Source organism: Phyllostomus discolor, chromosome 8, assembly GCF_004126475.2.
Source record: "Phyllostomus discolor isolate MPI-MPIP mPhyDis1 chromosome 8, mPhyDis1.pri.v3, whole genome shotgun sequence".
Taxonomy (NCBI): Eukaryota; Metazoa; Chordata; class Mammalia; order Chiroptera; family Phyllostomidae; genus Phyllostomus; species Phyllostomus discolor.
Window position 1 is genome coordinate 62,540,625 of NC_040910.2, and position 25,698 is coordinate 62,566,322.

The 25,698-nt window shown below is 37.1% G+C and overlaps 1 protein-coding gene across 2 annotated transcripts; it reads left to right on the plus strand.

Moving 5' to 3' along the window:
- Positions 1-887: 887 nt before the first annotated feature.
- On the plus strand, positions 888-24,145 carry ZNF287 (zinc finger protein 287). 2 transcript variants are annotated; one of them, XM_028534292.2, is made up of 6 exons: positions 888-1,156; positions 2,057-2,620; positions 3,491-3,591; positions 5,168-5,294; positions 5,788-5,874; positions 20,614-24,145. In XM_028534292.2, exons 2-6 carry the CDS (start codon positions 2,218-2,220, stop codon positions 22,182-22,184), a joined length of 2,289 nt encoding a protein of 762 aa, XP_028390093.1. In that variant the 5' UTR covers positions 888-1,156; positions 2,057-2,217; the 3' UTR covers positions 22,185-24,145. The 2 variants fall into 2 exon arrangements, with proteins under 2 accessions (XP_028390093.1, XP_035888814.1); XM_036032921.1 differs by lacking the exon at positions 888-1,156 and adding an exon at positions 1,234-1,692.
- The last annotated feature ends 1,553 nt before the right edge of the window (positions 24,146-25,698 follow it).

The following is a 25,698-nucleotide window of genomic DNA, read 5'->3' on the forward strand; positions in this document are numbered from 1 at the left end:
GGTCAACTCTAAGCTGAGCTCATCCTTAGGCCATGTCAGCCCATGCACAAGACATGTGGGTGAGCAAGCGAACATAATAAATAGGGTTTTTTAATATTTATTTATTTAGTTAGTTATTTTTAGAGAGAGAAGGGAGGGAAACATTGGTAAGTTGCCTCTAGCACGCCCCCCAGTGGGCGGGGCCTGGCTGGCAACCCAGGTTTGTCCCCTGACCAGGGATAGAACCAGCGACCTTTCCGTTTTCAGGACCTGTCAAGGCTAAATGGTTTTTCTTAAAAACCACTAAGTTTGGGGGTAGTTTGCCAAAACATCAATAGACAACAGGAACCCCTAGAATATGTTTTTCTAGCATTTGTATGTCTTTATTGTCAACCATTTTGTGTTTTGAGTCTCTTACAAACAACTTGCTTTTGGATGTTGTTGTTTCTAATCTGAGAGTCTCAGAATCAATTTCCTGAGGAGTAAGTTACAGGCTTTAACAGTGAGTGTTTATTTACAGTAAAGCCCGAACCAGCATTTCGAGTCTTTTTGTCTTTAGACCCGCAACCCCTCTGCCCATCCTTCCTCTGGGAACTCTGGCACCAGATTTACCGTCATTAACTTGCGCGGGACTCCAACCCTCCCCATCCGTATCCTCCCTCCGACCCCGCAAAATGCTGGCAGGATCTCAGTCTCTAAGCCATCCAGCAGATCTGACTCCGACCAGCGAAACTTGAAGGTTCCACTCATACGAAACTTGAAGGTTCCACTCGTAGCCGAGAAGGCGAAAGAGCAAGTCGCAGTGATAGGGCGGAGGAGGTTGCCAAGGCGACAAGTCAAAAGAATGAAGCGACGGAGGCCTGGGACGCAGCTTCCGATTGGCTTAGCGTACGCGCAGCGTTAGCCTCCCGCACATGCGCAGTGGCGCCGAGGAGAGGTCTCGGCGAAGCTGAGGACCCTGGGTTCCGGGCCGGGCTTCTCAAGACTGGGCTGGAAGGCGCTGTTTCTGGCCGACCTACGTTGTGCTTTCCGGGGAAAGGCAGTGGCGGAGTAGAGGCCCCTCTGCAGCGCCGGACTAAGCCCGCCACACAGGCGCCCGCGAACTCGCCCCCGCCGCCATTGTTGCCTGGGGCCTCCCGGCCGCTCTGGCTGCGAGTCCGCCGGGTCCCAGCGGCAGGTAATGACGTCTCGGCGCCGGGGCCGAGTGTCCGCGCGGTCAGAGCCCGAGCCGTAGCCGATTCAGGCACTAGCGCCCGTGCTCGCGGCCTACGAGGAGGTGAACGTAGGGTGAAGGCTGCTGTGGGGTGTCCAGCCCCAGTACAGCGTGTTGCCTTGCTCCGACTCCCGCTGACTGCGACTCTCCCTCCAGGTTAAGAGGAGTTAGGGAGACCCGCTGTAAAAGGGAGGCGACGGAGGCGAGGCCTGCGCACCTGCTGTGCAGGACCTTGTAAACTGTTGGCCTTGGTGACAAGACTGATTGAGTAGGGCTCAGAGCTAGAGCCCGTGGACAGGTGTTACGGGTTCTTCTCCAGGTCAGGCCTGTTGGAGGCTTTCTTCGGGAATCCTGGCTTCAAATTTATTCATAAGGAATTGTCTCCGTTAGAAACACATAAAGGGCTTCAAATCATACCAGCCTTTTCTACTTCTTTCCAACCCTGCCTGCTTGTCTCCTTCACCCTCAGATAGTGAAATTGACACTAATATGCAAAGCAGGTAAATGATTAGCCCTTTTATGCGTCTAAAGATATGAGGGAAGGAGACCAAGGTAAATTCTGTATGTCAGGGGTGTCAAACTCATGTTCACCAGGGGCCAGCCACATCAGCCTCAAGGTTGCCTCCAAAGGGTCGAATGTAATTTTAACTCCTTAACTGTTAAGGAGTAGTTAGTTACATTTATACAGTCCTAAAATTCGGCCCTTTGAAGGCAACCTCGAGGCTGATGTAGCCCCTGGTGAAAATGAGTGTGACATCCCTGCATATGTGTTTGTTTGTGCACACTGGCCAGTCTCTGTTTGTGCATGTGTATAGCAGAGAGCACCAGAAATTCTTGATTTTGTGGTCTGTTCTTGTGTTTCAGGGTTTCCTAACCATCCCTACAAGTTCTAGGCTCAGAATTTGTAACTAAAGCTGATGACTCTACCTTGAGTCTCTTGTGCCCTTGTCTTTGTGGCTATGAGACTCAAGCAGTTGGCTCACTACTAGAGAAATAAAGGATATTGCCAGATTGACTCAGCTGCAATGTCAGCTTCAAGTAAGAGGATGACCAGTTCTTCACGTTCCCAAATCTTTCTAATGTGGAAGCCAGACAAGGCTCAGAGTGGACCGCACAGTACTGAAAAGGAAGCCCTTGCTTCAAGACTCTTGCGTGACAGTGAGACTTGTCGACAGAATTTTAGGAATTTTCCATACCCAGACCTGGCTGGTCCTCGAAAAGCATTGAATCAACTCCGAGAGCTCTGCCTTAAGTGGCTAAGGCCTGAGATTCACTCAAAGGAACAAATCCTGGAACTGCTGGTGCTGGAGCAATTCCTGACCATCCTGCCTGGGGAGGTTAGGACCTGGGTGAAGTCTCAGTACCCAGGGAGCAGCGAGGAAGTGGTGACTCTGGTGGAGGATTTGACTCAGATTCTAGAAGATGAAGGTGAGAATTATAGGGCAGAAAGGGGAGGAATCCTGGATGCTTAGAGAAGACGACAAACATATCTATATGAGAGCAGCCTGTTAGAGCAGTAGGGAAAAGGAAGGACAGTGAGTGAGTGAGAACAGGCTTTAACATGAGCCCCATCCTGTGTGGTATTCCCCTTCAGATTTCTTGGAACCAAATACACGTTATCTAAACCCAGAGGAGATGTGTCATAAAACAATGACCAGACACAACTAAATTACCCCCCGTGAGCCCTCGGGGGTTACCTGCAGAGGTTTGAACCATTCTGCCAACAAATCATTTGCTTTGTGAATTGGAGTCTATAGTAACATACTTACAAATAGGTAGAAAAGGGTCCAGTCCAGAGAGCATTTCCTTATTTAGTGAACACACAACTCAAAATTTATATCACATGAGGGATTAGTAGAAAATTATGAATTTGATACAAGAGTCTCAGAGCACTCTTTATTTTTGAAGCCTGCAATGGATGTTTTAGGACAAGTTATTGCCTCTTTCCACTGATTTTTTTTTAAGAGAGGGGGAGGGAGAAAGAGGGAGAGAAGCATCAATGTCAGAGAGAAACATTGATCAGTTGCCTCTTGCACATGCCTTAACCTGGGACCAAACCTGCAACCCAGTCATGTGCCCTGATTGGGAATCAAACTGGCAACCTTGCACCCTTCAGGATGACGCTAGCTAACTGAGCCACACCAGTTAGGGCTCCGCTCATTTTTTGAAGCAGAGGTGCTATGTTTGGTTTCCTTCTGACTTCTCGTGTTAAGCAAGTGTAGGTATCTATTTGGTGATAAGTTCCCTGGGCAATTTAAACAAGACTGATCTCCATCATGGTCTCTTTCTCTTCCCTAGCTGCTCCTCAGAACTCTGCCCTTTCCCGAGAGACCCAAGAGGAAGACCCTAAAGGAAGACATGCTTTCCAGGCAGGGTGGCTAAATAATCTGGTGACCAAAGTGAGTTTTAGTGTCCTCTGTGATTTTAAAATGCCTTCACAATGTGTGGTGACATTTTTTATCCTGGCCCTTTAACTTCACTGACCCCAAAAGTTCCATCAAAGACCTAACCCTCAGTTTTTCTCCTTAAGTCACCTTGGCCTGTTAGGGTAGGTGAATGCCCTGTATAGGAAATGGCATTGCTTTCTCTCATGTTCTGACCTTTATGCAGCATTATCGCATTGAGATAAAGGGATTGACCTGCACAGCCAAATGGATATAGGTTTGGTTCCTGGTTCTGCCATTGAACCTATAATTTGGGGCAAGACACTTAACCACTCAGCCTGGGTTATTTGACTCTAATAAATTATGAGGATTAAATTTTATGAGACTTGTTACCCTCAATAACAGTAACTGGTTAGTAAGATCACAGTAGGATAAACAATAGTACTAACATCCTTTTTCCTCATTAACAAGTAATTAAAGGTCATGTATTACATATAGTATTACTTTTTATCATGAGTCTGTCATTTTAAGGGAGAGCAACTCGGGCCACCATAAGAGAAAGGTTTACTGTACAAATATATCTGAAATTGGTAACCAGTGTAAAATTATTTATGGGTAATATGAATGTTTTACCTGAGGAAACTAAGAAAATAAAGGAGAAAACTGTTAGAAACAGTAATAAAAATTTGAAATGACTTCTATAAAAATGGCATACAAAAATGAATCACTTTAACTGTATATAAAAACCAGATAGATGATAAAATGAAATTAAAGATTCATTCACAGTATTACCCCCCTCAAATTTAAAACAGGACTAAACATAGTATAAATTTTGCAGTAACTTCATGTTTTGTATAATTCTGTTGGATATGAAAGAAGTCTTGAATCTTGTAAAACCATCAGTTATCCCTAACTTACAAACTTAATGAAATTTCAAAGTCTTGATACAATTTTTAAAGAAACTTAAAGTTTATTTGAAAAGCATGTAAGTGTAATCAAGAAATTTTTTTAACAAAAGGAAGAAGAACAAGAGGGATGCAAAATGTACCTAAAAAGTACACTAGTTCAACAGTGATGGAAAAGAGGAAGGCCTCTGCCCTTCATCACAGAGCACACAGAATAGCTTAAAATTTCCACTTAGAACACAGCAAAGTTATTCTTTGTTGTTGTTGTTGTTGTTGTTGTTGTTGCAGATAACAGTGGATCTCTATTTTTATTTTTTAATTTATTTTGTTGTTCTATTAAAGTTGTCCCAATTTGCCCCCGTTGCTCTCCCTGCCCCACTCCCCCTCTGCAGCAAAACCATTCAACTCTGTGTCATCTATGTTTAAAACCCTTTCTTCTTTAAGATAGAACCACCAATGTATGCACTAGTGGCAGCTGAAAACAATAAATTCTACTTTATATTCAATTTTTCTTTTAAGACCGTTCAGGTATGCTCATCTACATGCTGGGTAAAGGTTTTGACTGGACACCTTTAGGATCCCACTAAAGATCAAGTTTCTATGATTCTCCCCACCACACACACACCTAGTGTTAACACTATCCCCTTCCTATTAGTTCTTGAATGAAGCTATATTTGCTGTTTTAGGAATCAATGACATTCAGAGATGTGGCTGTGGATATTACCCAGGAAGACTGGGAGCTAATGCGTCCTGTACAGAAGGAATTGTACAAGACCGTGACGTTACAGAACTATTGGAACATGGTTTCTCTAGGTAAGCATCATCTTTACCCATACCTCCCAGGATATCCACCAGAGTATCTTTTTTTTCTCCTTCTATTGTTAAAGATGGGTTGGGCCTCTGAAGTACTTTGCCAAAAATGGGGCCTAGAGATCAGCTGTGCTTATCTAACTTGGGCACAGAAGTGCCTATGTTCTACTCCCTTTTTCCCAAGTGAAAGGTTTCTATATGGAAGATCATTGAAAACTGATGTGCAGTTTCACAAGGCTTTCACCAGTGCTGTACCTTGCTCATTCCCCACTGCCTCTGTGATTTCCGTCCCACATAATCTCTGTGCACATATCCTCCAGGGTGCCAGGAAATTTCTGGCCTAGCTCTGAAAAGGACAAGGACATAATTTATTCAGTCATAGCCATGAACTCTTGTTTTCCTGTAAAGGTCTATCCATGTGGATAAAAAGCCAAGTAATAAAATTTGAACAAATGTTTATATTCAGGGTAAAACTCATTATATTTCTTCTGAACAGGACTGACAGTGTACAGACCAACTGTGATTCCCATATTGGAAGAACCATGGATGGTGATAAAAGAAATCTTAGAAGGCCCTAGTCCAGGTGAGAGAAGAACTGGCAGATGAGAGGCTTTGCACTTAGCCTGTATTGCCCCGAGTGTGGTTAGATATGTTTTTAAATATGGCCAAATCATTTTCCAGAAGGACATCCCAGTCTGTCAAGAGCACTGAGCTGTTTGGCATCACTTCCTCACAGAGGCCATCCTCAGGAAAAGATTTCCCAGACATCATTTTTATACCTTTTTCCTGTATCTTGTTGTATCTTTCCCCATGACCCCTGAGTCCCACACCCTAGCACTCTGAGGCTTTGATTGTGCCACCATTCTATCCAAGTATGCATGAATGTCATCTAAAATCTTAATTTCAAACCTTCTTTTTGAGTTTCTTTTATTTACTGACAAAACCCCATACCCCCCTTCCTCCACTTCCCTAACTCATTTCTTTCTTTTTTATTTTCTAATTATTTAAAAAGACAATTTATTCACAAAACAAAAATGTTCATATATAAAATATGTTTTTAAATTTTATATAAAGCCAAACAAAAGTCTTTCATATGTGTACCACATTCACCCAGTTCCTACATCTGCCCAACACACAATCACTGTTATTTGGTTCTAGTTTATTCCTACAAGTGTTTGTTTTATTTGGTTTGCATGGAAAGTCAATGTGAAAATATTTGTCTATATGTAGACAAACACAGTTTTGTACTTTGTTTTCATTACTTAAAAACATATCTTGAGCCCTGGCTGGCATAACTCAGTGGATTGAGCGGGGGCTGCAAACCAAAGTGTTGCAGGTTCGATTCTCAGTCAAGGTACATGCCTGGGTTGCAGACCATGACCCCCAGCAACTGCACATTGATGTTTCTCTCTCTCTCTATCTCCCTCCCTTCCCTCTCTAAAAAAATAACAATAATAATAAATAAATAAATAATAAAGTATATCTTGATAAGGGTTCCAAACGAGTATGTAAAGAGCTTAAACATGTGCATCAGATTTTATTGTGTGTCTCATATTTTATTGAACTTGTTCCCTAGTGATGGACTTTTTGGTGGTTCCCATTCCTTTCTTCCTTCACAACTTTGTTTTGAAAGATTTCAAGCCTGCAGAAAAGTTGACAGGAACGGTACATTGAATACCTATATATTTTTTACCTGGAGTCACCATTTATCCTCATTCAGCCACTTTTGCCTTATCTTTTTATAAGTACACAAACATACTTTGTTTTTGCACTAAACCATTTGAAAATTAGTTGTGGGCATCATAAAATCTCACCCCTAAATATTTCTATATATGTCTTCTAAGAACATGAACATTCCCCTAACATAAGTACAACACCATTCTCTCCAAATATGTAACATTTATACAATAATGCTATTAATGTATAGTCAAATACTTAGATTTCTCCAACTCTCCCAAAATATCCTTTTAGATGTTTTTCTCCCCAATCCAAGATCTAGTCAGGAATCACATGCTCCACTTGGTTATCCTTTGTCTTGGTCCTTTTTAATCCAGAACTCTTCCCCAGCCTTTTTTTCTCTTTAATCTTTCATGATATTGACATTTTTTGAAGGATCCAGGCCAGGTTTTTAAAAAAATAATCCACATTTACCTGATTGTTTCCTCATGGTTAGATTCAGATTAAACATTTTTGCTAAAAGGCCCCAGCTGTTGTGGCTTAGTGGATTGAGTGCCAGCCTGCGAACCACAGGGTCCCTGGTTCCATTCCCAGTCAGGGCACATGCCTGGGTTGCAGGCCAGGTCCCCAGTAGTGGGCATGCGAGAGGCAACCACACATTGATATTTCCCCCTCTCTTTCTCCCTCCCTTCCCCTCTCTCTAAAGATAAATAAAATCTTTTTAAAAATTTTTTTTGCCAAGAGTATAGGAGTGTACTTTCCATTGCATTTCCTCAGGAGACACGTAATGTCATTTGTCTCATTTGGTGATACTCAGTTTGTGCCGTGTACCAGATCTCTCTGTTTTAGATGCTTCACTTAGGTGCTAAGTTAAAGGTGCATTTTTTTTCTTTCTAATTAGTAGGAAATCTGTGGATTGATACTTAGACACCACATGACTGTTCTATTCCCTGATAACCTTTTATTTAAGGTTCTTATCCACTGATGATCCTTGCTTTATTACATAGCTGGTTACAAAATGTGATTTTCTAATTCAGCCATCTCTTCTAAATGATTAATAGCACTCTTTTGTAGAAAATGACTGTCCCTTTTCCCACTCCATTTTTATGTGTATGTAGCACTATATATAGACTAATGGAATTTTTAAAAATTGAATGTGTCATTAGCTCATTCCAGTTTGAGGGGGTTCCATTTTTGATGCTCGATTGTCTCAAATTTGGGCAGTACAAGACTTTTTTTAAATTGAGGTATAATTGACATAAAACACTGTATTAGTTTTAGGTGTACCATGTAATGATTTGATATTTGTATACATTTTACAAAATTAGCACCACAATAAATCTAATTATCATCTTATACATAGTTATAAATTTGCATAGTTACCCTCTGTATACATAGTTACAAATTTTTGTATGTGATGAAAAATTTTAAGATTTCATCTCTTAGAAACATTCAAATATTCAGAAACTTTCAAATATGCATTATATGTAGTCTTATTAACTGTAGTCACCATGCTGCACATTACATCCTTAGGACTTATTTATTTTATAATTGAAAGTTTGTACCTTTTGACCTCCTTCACCCACTTCTCCCACCACCACCCCCACCTACCCCTTCTTCCCCCCGGCAACCAACAATCTGCTCTTCAATCTAGAAGTTTGGTGTTTTGGTTTTTGTTTTTCTTTGATTTGTTGTTGTTGTTTTAGATTCCACATATAAGTGAAATCATACAGTATTTGTCTTCCTCTGTCTTCCTTATTTTACTTTGCATAATGCCCTCAAAACCCAAATAACAAGGTTACTTTTTTATGGTTGAGTAGTATTCTGTTATATCTGTAGACCACATCTTCTTTATACATTCATCCATTGATGAACACTCTTGTTTCCATATTTTGGCCATTGTAAATAATGCTGTCACAAACATGGGAGTACATAATATCTTCTTTAATTAGTGGTTTCATTTTCTTCAGATATATATCCAGAAATGGAATTGGATCATATAATAATTCTATTTTTGTTTCAGGACCCTCCATACTGTTTCCCATAGGGGCTACACCAATTTAAATTCCCACCAACAGTCCACTTCCTTGCCAACACTTGTTATATCTTGTGTTTTTTGATAATAGGCATTATAACATTTGAGGTGATATCTCATTGTGGTTTTAAGTTGGTTAGTGATGCTGAGTTTTTTTCATGTACCCATTGACCATCTGCATGTTGTTTGGAAAAATATCTATTCAGGTCTTCTGCCTATTTTTTAATTGATTGGTTTCTTTTGTTTGTTTTTTTCCTGTTAAATTGTATGAGTTTTTTATATATTTATCAGATACATAATTTGCAAATGTTTTCTCCCATTCTCTCTAAAAAAAGTAGGTTGCTTTATCATTTTGTTGATGATTTTCTTTGCTGTTCAGAAGCTTTTTAGTGTGATATAGTCCTACTTGTTTATTTTTGCTTCTGTTTTCCTTTGCTTTTGAAGTCAGATCCAAAAAAAATCATTGCCAAGACTAAACTCAGGGAGCTTATCACCTGTGTTTCCTTATAGGAGTTTATTGCTTCTGGTCTTACAGTCAAGTCTTCAATCCATTTTGATTTAATTTTTATGTGTGATTTAAGATAGTGGTCTAGTTTCATTCTTTTGCATATGGTTATCCAGTTTTCCCAACAGTGCTTCTTGAAGAGACTGTCTTTTCCCCATTGTGTATTCTTGCCTCCTCTCTCATAGATTAATTGATTATATATGCATGGGTTTATTTCTGGGCTGTCTGTTCTGTTCTGTTAATTTGTGTCTGTTTTTATACCAGTACCATACTGTTTTGATTGCTATAGCTTTTTAATATAGGTTGAAATCAGGGAGTGTGATGCTTCTAGTATTGTTCTTTCTCATTTTGCTTTGGTTATTTGAGGTCTTCTGTGGTTATACAAACTTTAGGATTGTTTTTTCTATTTCTGTAAGAAATGCCATTGGAATTTTGCTAGGGATTGCATTGAATCTATGGATTGCTTTGGGTGGTATGGACATTTTAGCAGTATTAATTCTTTCAGTCTGTGAGCATGGAATATCTTTCCATTTATTCGTGTTGTCTTCAATTTCTTTCAGCAGTGTCTTAAAAGTTTTTAATGCACAAGTCTTTTACCTCCTTGGCTAAATTTATTCTTAGATATTTTATTCTTTTTGATGCAGTTATAATTGGAACTGTTTTCTTAATTTATGTTTCTGATAGTTTGTTGTTATTATATAGAAACAACAGTTTTTTGTATACTGATTTTGTATTCTGCAACTTGACTGAATTGACAGTTTTGGTAGAGTCATTAGAGTTTTCTGTGTATAAAATTATGTTGTCTACAAATAGGAATAGTTTTATTTCTTCCTTTTAAATTTGGATGCTTTGTATTTCTTTTTATTGCCTTATTGCTCTGGCTAGGACTTTCAACACTATGTTGAATAACCGTGGCAGAGTGAGCATTCTGATTGTGTTCCTGACCTTAGCGGAAAAGCTGTCAGCTTTTCACTATTGATGTCAGCTGATGGCTTGTCTTATATGGCCATGTTAAAGTATGTTCCTTCTATACCCACATACTTGAGAGTTTTAATCATAAAAGGATGCTGAGTTTTGTCAAATAGTTTTTCTGCATCTTTTGAGATGATCATATGATTTTTATACTTAATTTTGTTAATGTAGTGTATCACAGTTGATTCTCAGATGTTGAGTCATTCTTGAATCCGTGGAATAAATATCAATTGATTGTGGTAAATGATCCCTTAAATATATTGTTGAATTGGGTTTGCTAATTTTTTGTTGAGGACTTTTGCATCTGTGTTCATCAGGGATGTGGCCTATATTTTTCCTTTCTTGTGGTGTCTTGTTTGGTTTTGGTATGAGGATAATGCTGTCCTCATAAATGTGTTTGAAAGCATTTCATCCTCTTTTATTTTTTGGAAATCATCAGTGAAACCATCTGGACTTTTGTTGGGAGGTTTTGATTACTCATTTAGTCCCCTTATTAATTTGCCTATTCAGATTTTCTGCTTTATGATATAGTCTTGAAATGTTCTATGTTTCTAGGAATGTATTCATTTATTCTAGATTGTTCAGTTTCTTGGTGCATAATTGCTCATAGTAGTCTCTTATGATCCTTTGTATTTCTGTGGTATTAGCTGTAATATCTCATCTTTTATTTCTGATTTTTATTTATTTGAGCCCTCTTTTTTTCTTGGCGAGTCTAACTAGATGTTCGTCTTTTTTTATTTATCTTTTCAGAGTACCAGCTTTTACTTTCATTGATCTTTTCTGTTATCTTCTCAGTCTCTATTTCATTTATTTTTACTCTGATCTTTATTTCCTTCCTTCTACTAATGTTGGGCTTTATTTCCTCTTTTCCTAATTTTTTGAAGTGTAAAGTTAGATTGTCTTTTTCTTTCTTTTTATTCTTTTTTTCCTCTTTTTTCTTTTTTTAATTTTCTTTTCTCTTAAATGTTAATTTGGTCTGTTAATTTGTCATTTATTTTTTATTGTTGTCCAGGTACAGTTTTTAAAGTTAAATTGTTTATTTGAGATTGTTCCTATGTTTTTTTTCCCCTGGTAAGTATGTATCCCTATGAACTTCCCTCTTAGAACTGCTTTTGCTGCCTCCCAGGAATTTTAGTATGTTTTTTGTATGAATGTGGTTTTGATTTCTTCTTTGATTTCTTTGTTAACCCACTGGTTGTTTACTAGCATGTTGTTTAATCCACGCCTAGTTGTGATTTTTTTCAGTTTTCTTCTTGTAATTGATTTCTAGTTTTATACGATTGTTGTTGAAAAAGATGCTTGATATAATTTTAATTTTTTTAATTTATTAAGATTTGTTCCGTGGCCTAACATGATCTATCCTGGAGAATGTTTCTTGTGCTCTTGAGAAGAATGTGTGTTCTGCTGCTTCTGGATGGAATGTATTGTACATTTCAAGTCCATCTGCTCCAATGTGCCCTTTAAAGCCGATGTTTTCTCATTCATTTTCTGGATGATCTATCCATTGATCTAAGTAAGGTATTAATGTCATCTACTATTTTTATATTGCTATCTATCTCTCCCTTTAGGTCTGTTAATATTTGTGTTACGTAATTAGGTGCTCTTTGATGCATAACTACTTATAAATGTTATATCTTGTTGGATCAACCCCTTTAGCATTATGTAATGTGCTTCTTTGTCATAGTCTTTATTTTAAAGTATGTTTTATCTAATACAAGTATAGCTTCCCCAGCTTTCTTTTGGTTTTCATTTGTATGGAACATCTTTTCTATCCACTTTCAGTCTGTATGGGTCCTTATATCTAAAATGAGTCTCTTATAGACAGCATATAGTAGGTCTTGGGGTTTTTTATCCATTTAACCACACTATGTTTTTTGATTGGAAAATTTAGTCCATTTACATTTAAAATGATTACTGATAGATATGTATTTATTGCCATTTTGTTCATTGTTTTCTGGTTGTTTTATAGTTCTCTCTGTTCCTTTCTTCTTCTCTTGTTCTCTTTGTGGTTGTGATGTGGTTTGATGTGGTTCATTAGTGTTATGTTTAGATTCCTTTCTCATTATCTTTGTTTTTATCTATTATAGGTTTTTTTCTTTGTGGTTACCATGAGACTTACATATAACAACCTATATTTATAACAGTCTATTTATGTTGATAAGTTAAATTTGAACACACTTCAAACTTTAAATTTTTATTCCCTTTGATGTTTGTTTTTGACATAAATAAGATTTACATCTTATTATTTTGTGTGTCCTTTAACTAATTATAGTAATTATAGTTATTTTTACTATTTTTTAATCTTCATACTAGATTTCTATGTGATTAATTCACTACCTTTACCATATATTTAACTTTACCAGTGAAATTTATACTTTTATATGTTTTCTTATTAGTAATTAGTGCCATGCCATTTCAACTTAAAGAAATCCCTTTAACATTTCTTGTAAGGCTGGTTTAGTGGTGAATTCCTTAGTTTGAGTTGTCTGGAAAATACTGGGTAGAGTATTCTTGTTTGGAAGTTTTTTCCTTTTAGCATGTTGGATGTAGAATGCAAGTATATCAGGCCCTTCTTACCTGCAGAGTTTCTGCTGAAAACTCTGATGATAGTTTTGTGGGGGTCCCCTTGTAAGTAACAAGTTGTTTTTTTTCTTGCTACTTTTAAGATTCTCTATCTTTTAACTTTTGACATTTTAATTATAATGTGTCTTGGTGTGGATCTCATTGGGCTGATCTTATTTGTAATTCTCTTGATTTCCTGGATCTAGATATGTTTCCTTCCCTAGGTTAGGGGAGTTGTCAGCCATTATTTCTTCAAATAAGTTTTCTGCACCTTTCTCTTTTGGGACTCCTACAACGTGAGTGTTATTCTGTTTATGTTGTCACATAAGTCCCTTAAGTTATCTTTACTTTAAATTTTTTTTCCCTTTTTGATGGGGGCTCTGTTTGGGTGAGTTCCACTGCCCTGTTTTGAGATCACTGTAGAGTATTTTTCAGTTCAGTTACTATATTCTTCAGCTCTATAACTTCTGTTTGGAATTTTCTTGTATTTTTTTTATACCTTTGTTGAAGTTCTCACTATGTTCACCCATTCTTCTCTTAAGTTCAGTGAGCATCTTTATGACCAGTACTTTGAACTGTATATGGTAAATTACTTACCTCCATTTCATTAAGGTTTTTTTCAGAGGGTTTTTTAGTCTTATTCTTTCATTTGGAACATATTTCTTTGTTTCCACATTTTTTTCATGTTTTTCTATGTTGCTTCTATGTACTAGGCGAAACAATAGCCTCTTCCTACCTTAAAGGAGTGGCCTTGTGTATTAGATGAATCTTATTGTTCCATCTTACCCTAGTTCTTGGTTGTCTCTTGAACTTTTGTGATTGTCTAAGCAACCTGACTTGTTTTATTTTTTCTTTATTTTTATTTATAGATTTTTGTGTGAGAGAGAGAGACAGACACACAAAGAAAGAAACATCATTTTGTTGATGCACTTATTTATGTCTTTATTGGTTGATTCTTGTATGTGTCCTGACTGGGAATCAAACCCGCATCCTTGGTATATCAGGAAAATGCTCTGACCAACTGAGCTAACCAGCCAGGACCCAACCTGATTTATTTTTTTTTAATTATTTTATCATTATTCAATTACAGTTCTCTGATTTATTTTTAATAGCTCCAGTTTTGGGGACTATGCCAAGACCTGTCAGTGTTCCAGAGGGAGGGATTTCAGTCAGCTCCTAGTTTCATGATGATTTGAAGCCAGATCCTCAGGCAGCAGCTTTTAAAGCATACAAATGTGTACAGTCCTTGGGGACCACAATTGCAGGTGATCTGGAGATGTCCCCATGCAGCAGTTGCAAAAATCAGGGCTCAAGATGAGTGTAGAAGATCTTGTCTGAGAGGAACTGGCAAGCTGTGACAGACAGCAGAAGAGCACAAAGATGGCCCCCCTGGAACATAGTTCCCTAGGAGCACATCTGTAGCCTCAATGTGTGGCACACCTGCAACCAACCTATCCTTCAGGCTGAAGCTCCAGGACAGTAAATAGGTGTCTTTCACAGGAAGACTGGGATCATGTTTCAGTTTGCTGTCTGTGCAGTGCCCTGGGGGTGGTAGCCTGCCAGGAATTGTCCCTCTGATTGTTACAATCCCATGGGGCCCAGAAACGCAAGTGCCCCTTCCCTCCAGAACCACATACTCAAGGGATGTCCCCTGTGTTGCCACTGCAAAAACTGGGGTACCAGATAGAATAAAACCTGGGTACCAAACATGTGTAAAATCTCCCCTCCTAGAGATCCTGGCACTGGGAGAGGGCAGAATGGCATCCACCAGTGCCTCTGTCCCCGAAGAGAATTCCTACAGGCCCCTGTTCCTGTAGCAGATGCTCTAAGATTAGCAAATTAATCTCCTTCACCTATAGTCTGAGTGCTTCTCAAGTCACTGCCTCTGTGCTGGGCCTTAGGACAAGTGAGTTTGTGCAGAAGCCCTTCAAGATCAGTCTCTCAGGTTGCTACAGTCCCCCAGGCCTTGTGGATGCAAACTTCATTGGTTTTAAAGCCAGATTATTTAAAGCCTCTTAGGGGACTGGTCCTAAGAGTTGGGGTGCCTGAGGTAGGTACAAACTCTTTGCTCTTCAGGGAGAAGCTCCAGATTTGTAATATTAATATCCTTCCCAATTATGTGTCACCATGCTGTGGATGGGGTTTTTGGTGAGACTGCATCTCAACCTCTCCTTCCTACCGCAATGTGATCCTTTTCTTCTTTGAAGTGAAGCAGCTGTTCAGCTATTTCAGGTCTTTTCAGGTCTTTTTCAGAAGGAATGTTACATTTCTGTCTATAGATTTAGTGTGTCCATGGAAACAAATGGGTTCTGTATCTTCTAACATCACCTTGGACTACCTCAGTGGGAGCTTTTGAAACCAGGTCTGGTGTTCTTTCAAGATGTCCCTGTTAGTCTTTGAGTTGAGCATGTCCTTGCTTTCTGGCACAAGGTATTCTTTAGGCTCACCCTGGGTGTTCCTTGGACCTGGAATTTGCCTAAGGAACCAAGGTTCATTTTAATGGAGAAATAGTGCTTAGAAACTAGGATCTGGCATGAAGTGTGCTCAGTACAATGGGGTAGCATTGCTTCTAAATCTGTTCAGTAGATAGAGCTGGGAAATACAGGCATGGGCAAAAGAAGGTTACAGTTATTCAAATGGAAAAAGGCATGCCAAAGTGTGCTTGAGTAGAGCAAGTAGACTATAAGAAGGTATAAAAATGAAGGCTGGCTATTTGAACACTCACAAGATTATACCTAAGTGTACTATGCCCTTGTGACATTCTTTTTGAGTTGATAAAGCTATTGTAATAATCATAACCTGCTTGTCTTTTTCCATATGAACAACTGTAAATCTACTTTGCCAATCCACATATATGTACATATGTATTATGTATGTAGTTTCAGGACTCATGAATTCATACTGCTAACTTTTCCCATACTCCATTTTATCTTTCCTTTCCCATATAATAACCTGGTTCCCAACAATGTCAGTATATTGATCCATTTGCTGTATCATATAATACACACAGAAATAGTTTGAGAATTATATCAATATCAGTACCAATAACAAACTAGCTAGGTTCAGAGTTCCTTCAAATCCCTTCTTTGTTCTATTCCATTAAGGCTATCCAGAATACTGGGTTCAAAAGTTAGTTGAACCCAGTATTCTTTTTTTCTGGTTATCTTAACATATATTGTTAAGTTTGTTTGATTCTGTTTGTGCCCAGTTTTAGTGTTTTCCACGTTTGTGATTCTTTTTTATTAAACTTCACATTTTTGAGTATATAAAAACATTCTTATGGTTCAAAAGTCAAAACTATTTAGAAAGGTATTCACTCTCATCTCTTCTGCTCTGTTTCCATTCACTCCATGTAGTTAACCATGTTCATTTGTTACTGATTTTCTTTTCTGTGTTTCTCTTTGCAGAAATCACAAATACAGTCATACCTCCTTTTGTATACAAAAGAAGTGTACTATATTCTTTTGCATTTTGCTTTCCTACTTTTGAAGGCACTGACTTCTAGTATGTCTGCCAATATTGATGCTAGAATACAGCATTAACAGTAAATTAATAGTGATAGACTATAACATTAAAGTGACTACCTTAAAATGACTTGCTTCACTTTTTTAAATTATCTGATTTAAATTTTATCCCTTTTTTAACTTTATCTGGTCATGGAGTATTTTAAGGGTCACACTAATTAAAAAGCTTGTTCTCATAATTTATGGCTTTATTTGCCTTGGTCAGCAGAATGACTCAAAATATACCTGTAACACACTAAGTTCTTTGGGGAATGTTTTCAGCACCCTCTAAACAATGAGAAAACATGCATGGCATAATGGAAATATTCCTGGACTAGAATCAGGATAGACTTCTGAGCAGTGCTGCCATTCTGAAAGCATTTCAGGTTGACTTCTCAGCATGAGGAGTCCTTTAGATTATTCAGGTAGCATGAATTAGGGCTATAAATCTACCAGAGGTAGCAGTTTATGGTCACCGTATTTTGAGGGTGAATTTTTCTCCTGCCAAAGAGCACCAACACTGAAAAGGGCACATTTCTTTTTTTCATTGTAGAGGTGAGGTTTTTTTCAGTTTTGTTTGTTTTCTAGCCTGTCCTTATACAGAGTATATAATAGACTCCTGTCAGCCTTCCCTCGTTGGTTGGACCCTGGGCTTTTTCTTCTGGCTCCTGAGCCCCTTGTGCCTTCAAAGTGAAAGCTTAAGGTTATCAACAGGATTGAGGAGCTGTCACAAGCAGCCAACTTGAGCTCTAGCTGATTTCCTGTCTTCTTGATTTTATTTGATTTTTGGCCTCTGAAGATTGTGCTTTCTTGCCATCTCAGCAGTACCTAGTAAGTTGAACCTCTGGTTAGGATACATCAGTCATATTTCAGGAAATGGAAACTGGTAATTCACTAATAGAGTAGGAATATTGATGGGTCTTCGATGGCCATTCCTGTCTCAGAAGTTTGACCTTTAAGGTTCAACTCTGATCATACCTTCCGCCATCCTCAAAGCCATCCTTCATTACCTGATTCAACACTCACCTTGTTTTATCAGAACTATATACCCTTGTTTGGCCCTATTGACCAACAAGTACTGCTTCTAACCAGTCCTTTCTGGTTAGTTATATATACATATTTAAGGCCTACTTAATTATCTCATTTTCTGAATTTCCCATAAACTGATTGATTTAAAAATGTATGTTTTATAGTAGCAGTTTCTTCATGGTCATTATTCAGACTTGTTACTTTAATCTTGTTAATTATAACTTTTTCAGGTATATGAAATTCTGTCATAGACTAATTCTGATTACATAGAAATTAAACTCAGCTTCTGATATTATCTTACTGTATGTGTGAGTGTATCTCTCACACACACACATTTACCTACACAGTCAATTAACATCCTCCTTTTCTTTTTTTGTTGGGGGAGCGTAGTAACAAATCTGGTTTAAAAAAGTTTTTATTTTTTTCTGTAAAAGTAATATAACTACATTTCTAGTATTAGACAGCCATAAAAGTCATAGCCAATTTATTGAATATTAGAAAATATTTTTAAACCTATAATCTCATTGTTAGCATTTTGATATTTGTATAGTTCTAATGAGTTTTCACGCTAGTTGTGATATTGCTTATTTCATTTAACATTGTTCCTAAGCATTTTCTAGTGTTACTCTGATTTTTTAATTTAAATCAAAGTAATAAAGTAGTTTTTAAATACAAGCCATACAAGTAAGCCAAAGGAAATGTGTCTCCCTCCCCATACCCACGACTAGGACCTTCTCCCCTTAGGTTATCACTACAGTGTGTAATATGTGTATGTGCATCTAACGTGTGTTTGTGTGTATCTGTAAGACATTTAGCAGATCTTTACACAGACAGGTTCTTGTTCTACATACTGTTACATACCTCTTTTTTTCACTTACTAATATGTCCTGTACACCTTTTCATTTCAATGTACATAGCTCTAGCTATAATTTTTATCAGTTATCAGTATTCCATTATTCTCTATCCTAGCTACTCCTTTATTGATGTATGATTCTATTGAATGATTATATTTGTGATTATTATACTTTGATCTGCATCTTAGAAAGTTGCTGTATCATTTTTGCTATATTATAAACTTCATATTTAATTACATTTCCTTAAATAATTCTTAATATTTGCAAGTTATATATTTCCCACCTACTGTCAAAGGAGAAAGGTACTCTAACTTAAATTTAAACTATCATAATGGAAACATAATAAGCATCAACAAATACAGGCATTCCTCACTTTTGTGCTTCACTTTATTGAACTTCGCAGATACTGCGTTATCACAAATTGAAGGTACCTTCCACCAGCAAAATGATTACAACTTGCTGAAGACTCAGATGATGGTTAGCATTTTTTTAGCAATAAAGTGTTTTTTAGATAAGATACGTACATTTTTTAGATATCATACAGTACACATTTAATAGGCTATAGTATAATATAAATATAACTTTTATATGCACTGAGAAACCAAAAAATTCATGTGGCTCACTTCATTGTGATACTCATTTTATTGCGGTGGTCTGGAACTGAACCCACAGTATCTCCAAGGTATGCCTGTATATATTTGACTGCTCTGCAGGCAGGTTTGGGGTCAGGGTTTTTTGTTTGTTTGATGTGTGTTTATGTGTGTGTTTGCTTTCATTTGAGTCCATCTTTTTATAACAAGTTACTGTCTTATTTTACCAATTCAGTTGAGTGGCCACCATATCTAGTCTTGGGCCACTTTCTGAAGGAAATGTAAAAGAAGCATAAGTTAGTTCCAGAGTTTGCACCTATGTTAGAAATATTAGAAACACACAAAATTGTGAAATAATTATATAAGGCCAACTTCTGTCATGGCCCCATCGTTTATTAGGTTGAACCATATGAAACTGCCGATACTCCGCCATGTTGACTTACAAAAAACACAATTTTATATGATTCAACCCAATCTGTACTTAGGGTTCTAAGAAGGAAAGAATATGAGCTTTTCTAATAGATGGGGAAGGTAGCATAAGAGAAGGCCTAGAGTTTTGAATTAGCGTGGCACCTGTAGAAGATTATGAGGAAGTAATTTTAAGTTATGTGAACAACTTTGAACTTTAAGTTAAGCAGGATACAAAGTGTGCTAGAAGACACAGAATAGAAAAGGCTTGAAGCCCTGGCTGGCGTAGCTCAGTGGATTGAGTGCAGGCTGCAAACCAAAGTGTCGCAGGTTCGATTCCCAGTCAGGGTACATGCCTGGGTTGCAGGCCGTGACCCTCAGCAAACACACATTGATGTTTCTCTCTCTCCCTCCCTTCCCTCTCTAAAAATAAATATATAAAATATTTTTTTAAAAAAAGAAAAGGCTTGATTACTTTGGGGATGAAATGCCAAGTTGGAGATATTTTGAACTTTTTTTGCTCTCTTTAACTTTTATCCTTCATGCCACTGATCCTCAAAATTTATTGTACATCAAAACAACCTGGAGGGCTTGCTAAAAAACAGATTGCTTGGCCTCATTTCCAAAGTTTCTGAGTCAGTATGTCTGAGTGAAGTGCAATAATTTAACATGCTCCCAGGTGATAGTGATACTTATACCAGTAGTCTGGGGACTGCACTTTTGAAATGCACTGTTTCAGGCTATAGGAGACTTACTAGACATATTTAGGCATGAAGAGCACTCCATGAAATTACTTTTGTAACATTAGGTAGGATTGTGCATAGTAGATTGGAAGGGGTGATGATAGCATGCCTACTTTGAACATGTCATTTAAATGTTATATAATTATAAATAATTACACAATTGAAGTCATCCCAAGTCATCCTATACAGTGTTAGCTGTCACCTGACTAACCTATTTTATTTAGTCTGTACCTATGTGGGATAGCGAGAAGCCTCTCCTTTTTTCAATTTAGTCTTCTGTTTTTCTTCCTTTTTATTCTCCTTTTCTAAGCTTTAAGGACCTTGTTATGAGGTTGTCAGAACCATAGCTTTTTAAGCATTTTATTCATGTTCATTATTTTGTTTCTATTTTGGCAATTTCCCTTCTCCAGATACAGAAAAATTTTTATATTATTTTTATTTCAGGACAGGAAACAGAAGCTCCAGATTGTAATCCAGTTAAAAACATTCCTAAATTCACAACAGATGGAACCCAGACCGTCAAATTGGAAGAACCATATGATGATGGTGACAGATTGGAGAGAAAAGCACCAGATAACTTCAGGAAAATTCCCACTGAAGAAAGTAATTTCAGTTTGAAGTCAGTTTTTTCACAAGCAGATGATCCTACAGAAGAGTATCTTAGTAAATATGGTATATATGGGAATCATTTTGAAAGGCATTCAAACCTAATAATACAGTTTGATACTGAGTCAGATGATAAAACTTCTATATATAGTGAAGGCAGGGCAACCTTCAGTCATGTCTCATATGGTATTGTACATAGGAAAATTTATCCTGGAGAGAAGCCTTATAAATGTAATGTGTGTGGGAAAAAGTTTAGGAAATACCCATCCCTCATGAAACACCAAAGTACCCATACCAAAGAGAAGTCTTATGAATGTGAAGAGTGTGGAAAAGAGTTTAGGCACCTCTCATCCCTTATTGCACATCAGAGAATGCATACTGGAGAAAAACCATATGAATGCCACCAATGTGGTAAAGCCTTCAGCCAGCGAGCACACCTTACTATACATCAGAGAATTCATACAGGAGAGAAACCATATAAGTGTGATGACTGCGGGAAAGACTTTAGTCAGCGTGCACACCTTACTATACATCAAAGGACACATACTGGAGAGAAACCATATAAATGCTTGGAGTGTGGTAAAACCTTCAGCCACAGTTCATCACTGATCAATCACCAGAGAGTTCATACTGGAGAAAAACCTTATATATGCAACGAGTGTGGGAAAACTTTCAGTCAGAGTACACACCTTCTTCAACATCAAAAAATACATACTGGCAAGAAACCATATAAATGCAATGAGTGTTGGAAGGTATTTAGTCAGAGTACGTACCTTATTCGACATCAGAGAATTCATTCTGGAGAGAAGTGTTACAAATGTAATGAATGTGGAAAAGCCTTTGCTCATTCTTCAACTCTTATTCAACATCAAACTACTCACACTGGAGAGAAATCCTACATATGTAAAATATGTGGGAAAGCCTTCAGCCAGAGTGCAAATCTTACTCAACATCATAGAACACATACTGGTGAGAAACCATATAAATGCAGTGTGTGTGGAAAAGCATTCAGCCAGAGTGTACACCTTACTCAACATCAGAGGATTCATAATGGAGAAAAACCCTTTAAATGCAATGTATGTGGGAAAGCATATAGACAGGGTGCAAATCTTACTCAACATCAAAGAATTCATACTGGAGAGAAACCCTATAAATGTAATGAATGTGGGAAAGCTTTTATTTATTCCTCATCACTTAATCAGCATCAGAGAACTCATACTGGAGAAAGACCTTATAAATGTAATGAATGTGATAAAGATTTTAGCCAGAGAACATGCCTTATTCAACACCAGAGAATTCACACAGGAGAGAAGCCCTATGCATGCCGTATCTGTGGTAAAACTTTCACTCAGAGTACAAACCTTATTCAGCATCAGCGTGTTCATACAGGTGCCAAACATCGTAATTAATGTATGTGCAAGACTATTAGGTGTTACAACTTAATCATTTAAATTTTATTCTGTACTCTGAGTGTTAACACATTATCAGAAGAAGTGCAATATGCTTGTATGTCAGATACCACTGAACAGAAGTAGCCAAATTCATAATGTGGATATAATTTATTTAAATTTAATGTGAAATTTGAGAACATTCACTGTTTAACCTTTACTTGGTTTATTCCAGAAAGAAACCCTGTGAAAAGAGTACTCAGAAACCTGTAACTCACCAACTCTTACTGTATTTCAAGTACTCCGTGAGGCCTTATGAATGTAACTTGTGAAAGCTTCCATCAAGTAAAGAGTAATCCTGGGGAGATAGAAAAGCTGCTTTTGGGCTTTTACTTCTTCCCAGCTTCAAAGCCTTAAATATGTAAAGGGTTCCTCCCACTTTTCACCTTCCTTTTCATATTATGCCATAACTGCTATGTGGCGCTAGTAGGTTTGAGAAAAATTGAAAGTATCTTAAAGGTTTCTATGTGGTGACTGTTTAATTATACTTTGTTTTAAATACTGAAATATTCAAGGAGGAGAACCTTAATGAAAGATGATGTTTGGATAGAGAAACTAATGTGTACATAACCCTTAGACATGTACAAATTTAGTGAAATGGGCAAAAATGAAACACCCATGCTTAAAATAATTTTTAGAACAGTCTTAGTTTCATTAGGTTTTTTCCTATTATTTATTTATTTATTTTTATTATATTTTTATTACTTTTTATTACATTAGTTTCACTAGGTTTTGATATCTGTCATCCTGTAGGAAAAAATAAGAATACAGTTTTCATTTTTTTCACCTGACACTGAAATGTATAACTTAAGGTTCCCGATACTGTTTTACTGTATAAAGTCCATTTCTTCCATTGAAACACATATTTCTTGAGTGCCTACTGTGCTCAGGGCCCACACTTCCTACTTGATCCTTCCCAGGCTTCCTGTAGTGCTATAAAAGCTTTCTACATTAATGAAAAATTAGGACATAATGAAAGTAAGGACATGGGCTTAACTATAACAAGTGTGTTGTGAATGAATGAGTATAGAAAACCTAAAATGGGTTGCCAAATTTGACCCTGTAGATCCTAAGGAGTAATAAAAATATTTAAATAGTGTGAGAAAAAAGTAATGAAAAATAGATATGATTTCAGTGCAGAAAGTGGGTCAGGGAAGAAAAGGTGAAGAGAGGAAAGAATACATAGGTAACTTATAACATGAAATGTTATTGGACTTGGTTGACTTAAAAATAAATGAGTAACTGATGGGATACAAAGCATAATTCATTCTGTTTCTGTAAAAAGAAACCAATTTTTTTCACCAGAAAAAAAATTCAATGGAAAAAGCATGGATATAGAAACTGTCATTGGTGTGGTAATCATTAAACAGTAATAACTGAGTTTGTCATAGTCCTAAACAGCATAAAAGGAAAACTGGCAGAAATGCAACTAGAAATAAGTAAAAATACTATTGCATTTAATATCCACAGCATCCCACTTTCAGAATATAAGACCATATTCCAAGAGCTGAGGTTTCATATTGCTCTGGTTTCTTCAGTGCCTTGCATATATAGCAGGTGGTCAATATATGTTGAATTAGTGAATAAATAAGTTGAGTAATAAGGTAGAATTAACTGAAATGGAGTGAAATTGGTAGAATATTTTGTACATACCTGCAAAGAAATATTTACCAAATACTGGTCATTGATTAGTTCATTGGAACTACTTAATGAAAAACCGGAATCCCCAGATATTAACAGTGGGGATATTCCTAAGAAATCGTGGGACATCTTTGTACAGGCAATTTTCCTGAGCTAGAAGAGGAAAAGTCGATATAAATTCTGGCACCAAAAATACCAATTTAAACATGTGTTGACCATGTGGCTTCATGTGGACGCGACTTTATATAAACATTCTACAAAGAGTTGCTGAAGGAAAGACATCTTGAAAGCTTTCTTGTTGAGTGTTTTCTTCAAGAAGTTGTTGCTTTCCCTTGTCCTCACCTTCATTAACCTTGATGTCATGGGATCACCCTTCACAAAGTACAGATTGTCCTAGGTTGCATTATACTCAAATTATGCTTATGCCATAGTTATTAGGTTAAAAAATAACCATTGTACTTAAGATGGAATTTCATACCTTACATTACACTTTTTCCTCTTGGAATGAATGTGCGGAGTATTATAGTCTGTATTGTCTTCCTTTGCATTAATTTGTATTTCCTGCTTCTATGTGTTTTATGTAAATAATGCATTTATAAGGTCTTCCACTGATACACTGAAGCAATTGATGCTCTTATAAAATAATACAATAATAATAGTGAAGAATCCTAGACCTTTGTGTACTTTTTCCACTTTTACAGATGCCTGGCCCAAGTATAATTCAAGTTTTTTATTTCCCACAACTTTTTATTATGAAGATGTTCAAATATAAAGAAAGTTAAAGAATAATAACTATATTTGCCACTTAGATTTGAAAATTCACATTTTGCCATATTTTTCTGAACAGTTGGAAAGCAAAGACATGATATTTCACCCTTAAGCATGCATCTCATAAAAAATAGGAGAGTCTTTTTACATAACCACAGTACCTTTACATACCTCAAAAAATGAATAGTAATTCCCTAATATCTAATGCTTAGCCCATGTTTAAATGTTTCCTGTTAATCCAGTCAAATTCCACACTTTACTTGATTGTTATGTCTGTTTCATCTATCTAAAAGTCTCCCAACTTTGATTTTTTCCCCAGAGTTTTTTTGTTTGTCTTAAATAGAGCAGGTCAGTTGTAGAATATCTCACATTCAGGATTTAACTGATTGTTTTGCAGTTTGTTTTTCAAATCAGTTAACAGATCACTGGTTTGTTTATCTTGTTCCTGTACTTTCTGTAAATTAGCAGTTAGGGCCAAAGTCGATATATTCAGATTATACATTTTAGCATTAACACTTCACAGATGTATGTCATATTGCATCATATCAAAAGTTTTACATGGTTGGCTCACTGTCAGCAGTGCAAAATCAGATCACTCTGTTGAGGTGATCACCACCCTATCTTCCCAACACAAAGGTGTGTTTTTCTGTTGCAATTAGAGAATCTGTGACTGAAACCTTGGCAGCATACGGGGAGCCTATTTACCCACAACATTCACCTGGTGGTTTTGGTATCCACTGATAATCATTCTTGTCTGAATCAATTATCTCCTCCAGATTTACAAAATGGTGATTTTCTAATTCTATCATTCTACATTTGTTGACTGGCATGCACCTGTAAGGAATAGTTTCTCCATCAACTACAATACACTTGGCAGGATCAGGCTTAATTCCTTAAGTTATGAATTGTCAGAGTAAGGAATTGGCAGTGGTGACAAATTATTCAGTGTGTTATGATAAATTATGATCATTGTTTCCGATGCTCAAATCATCCCAACATTGGCAGTTGGAACCCTTCAGGTAGTTAAGTCCTTCAACATTCCCTCTGCAGTCTTTGGGCACTTAAT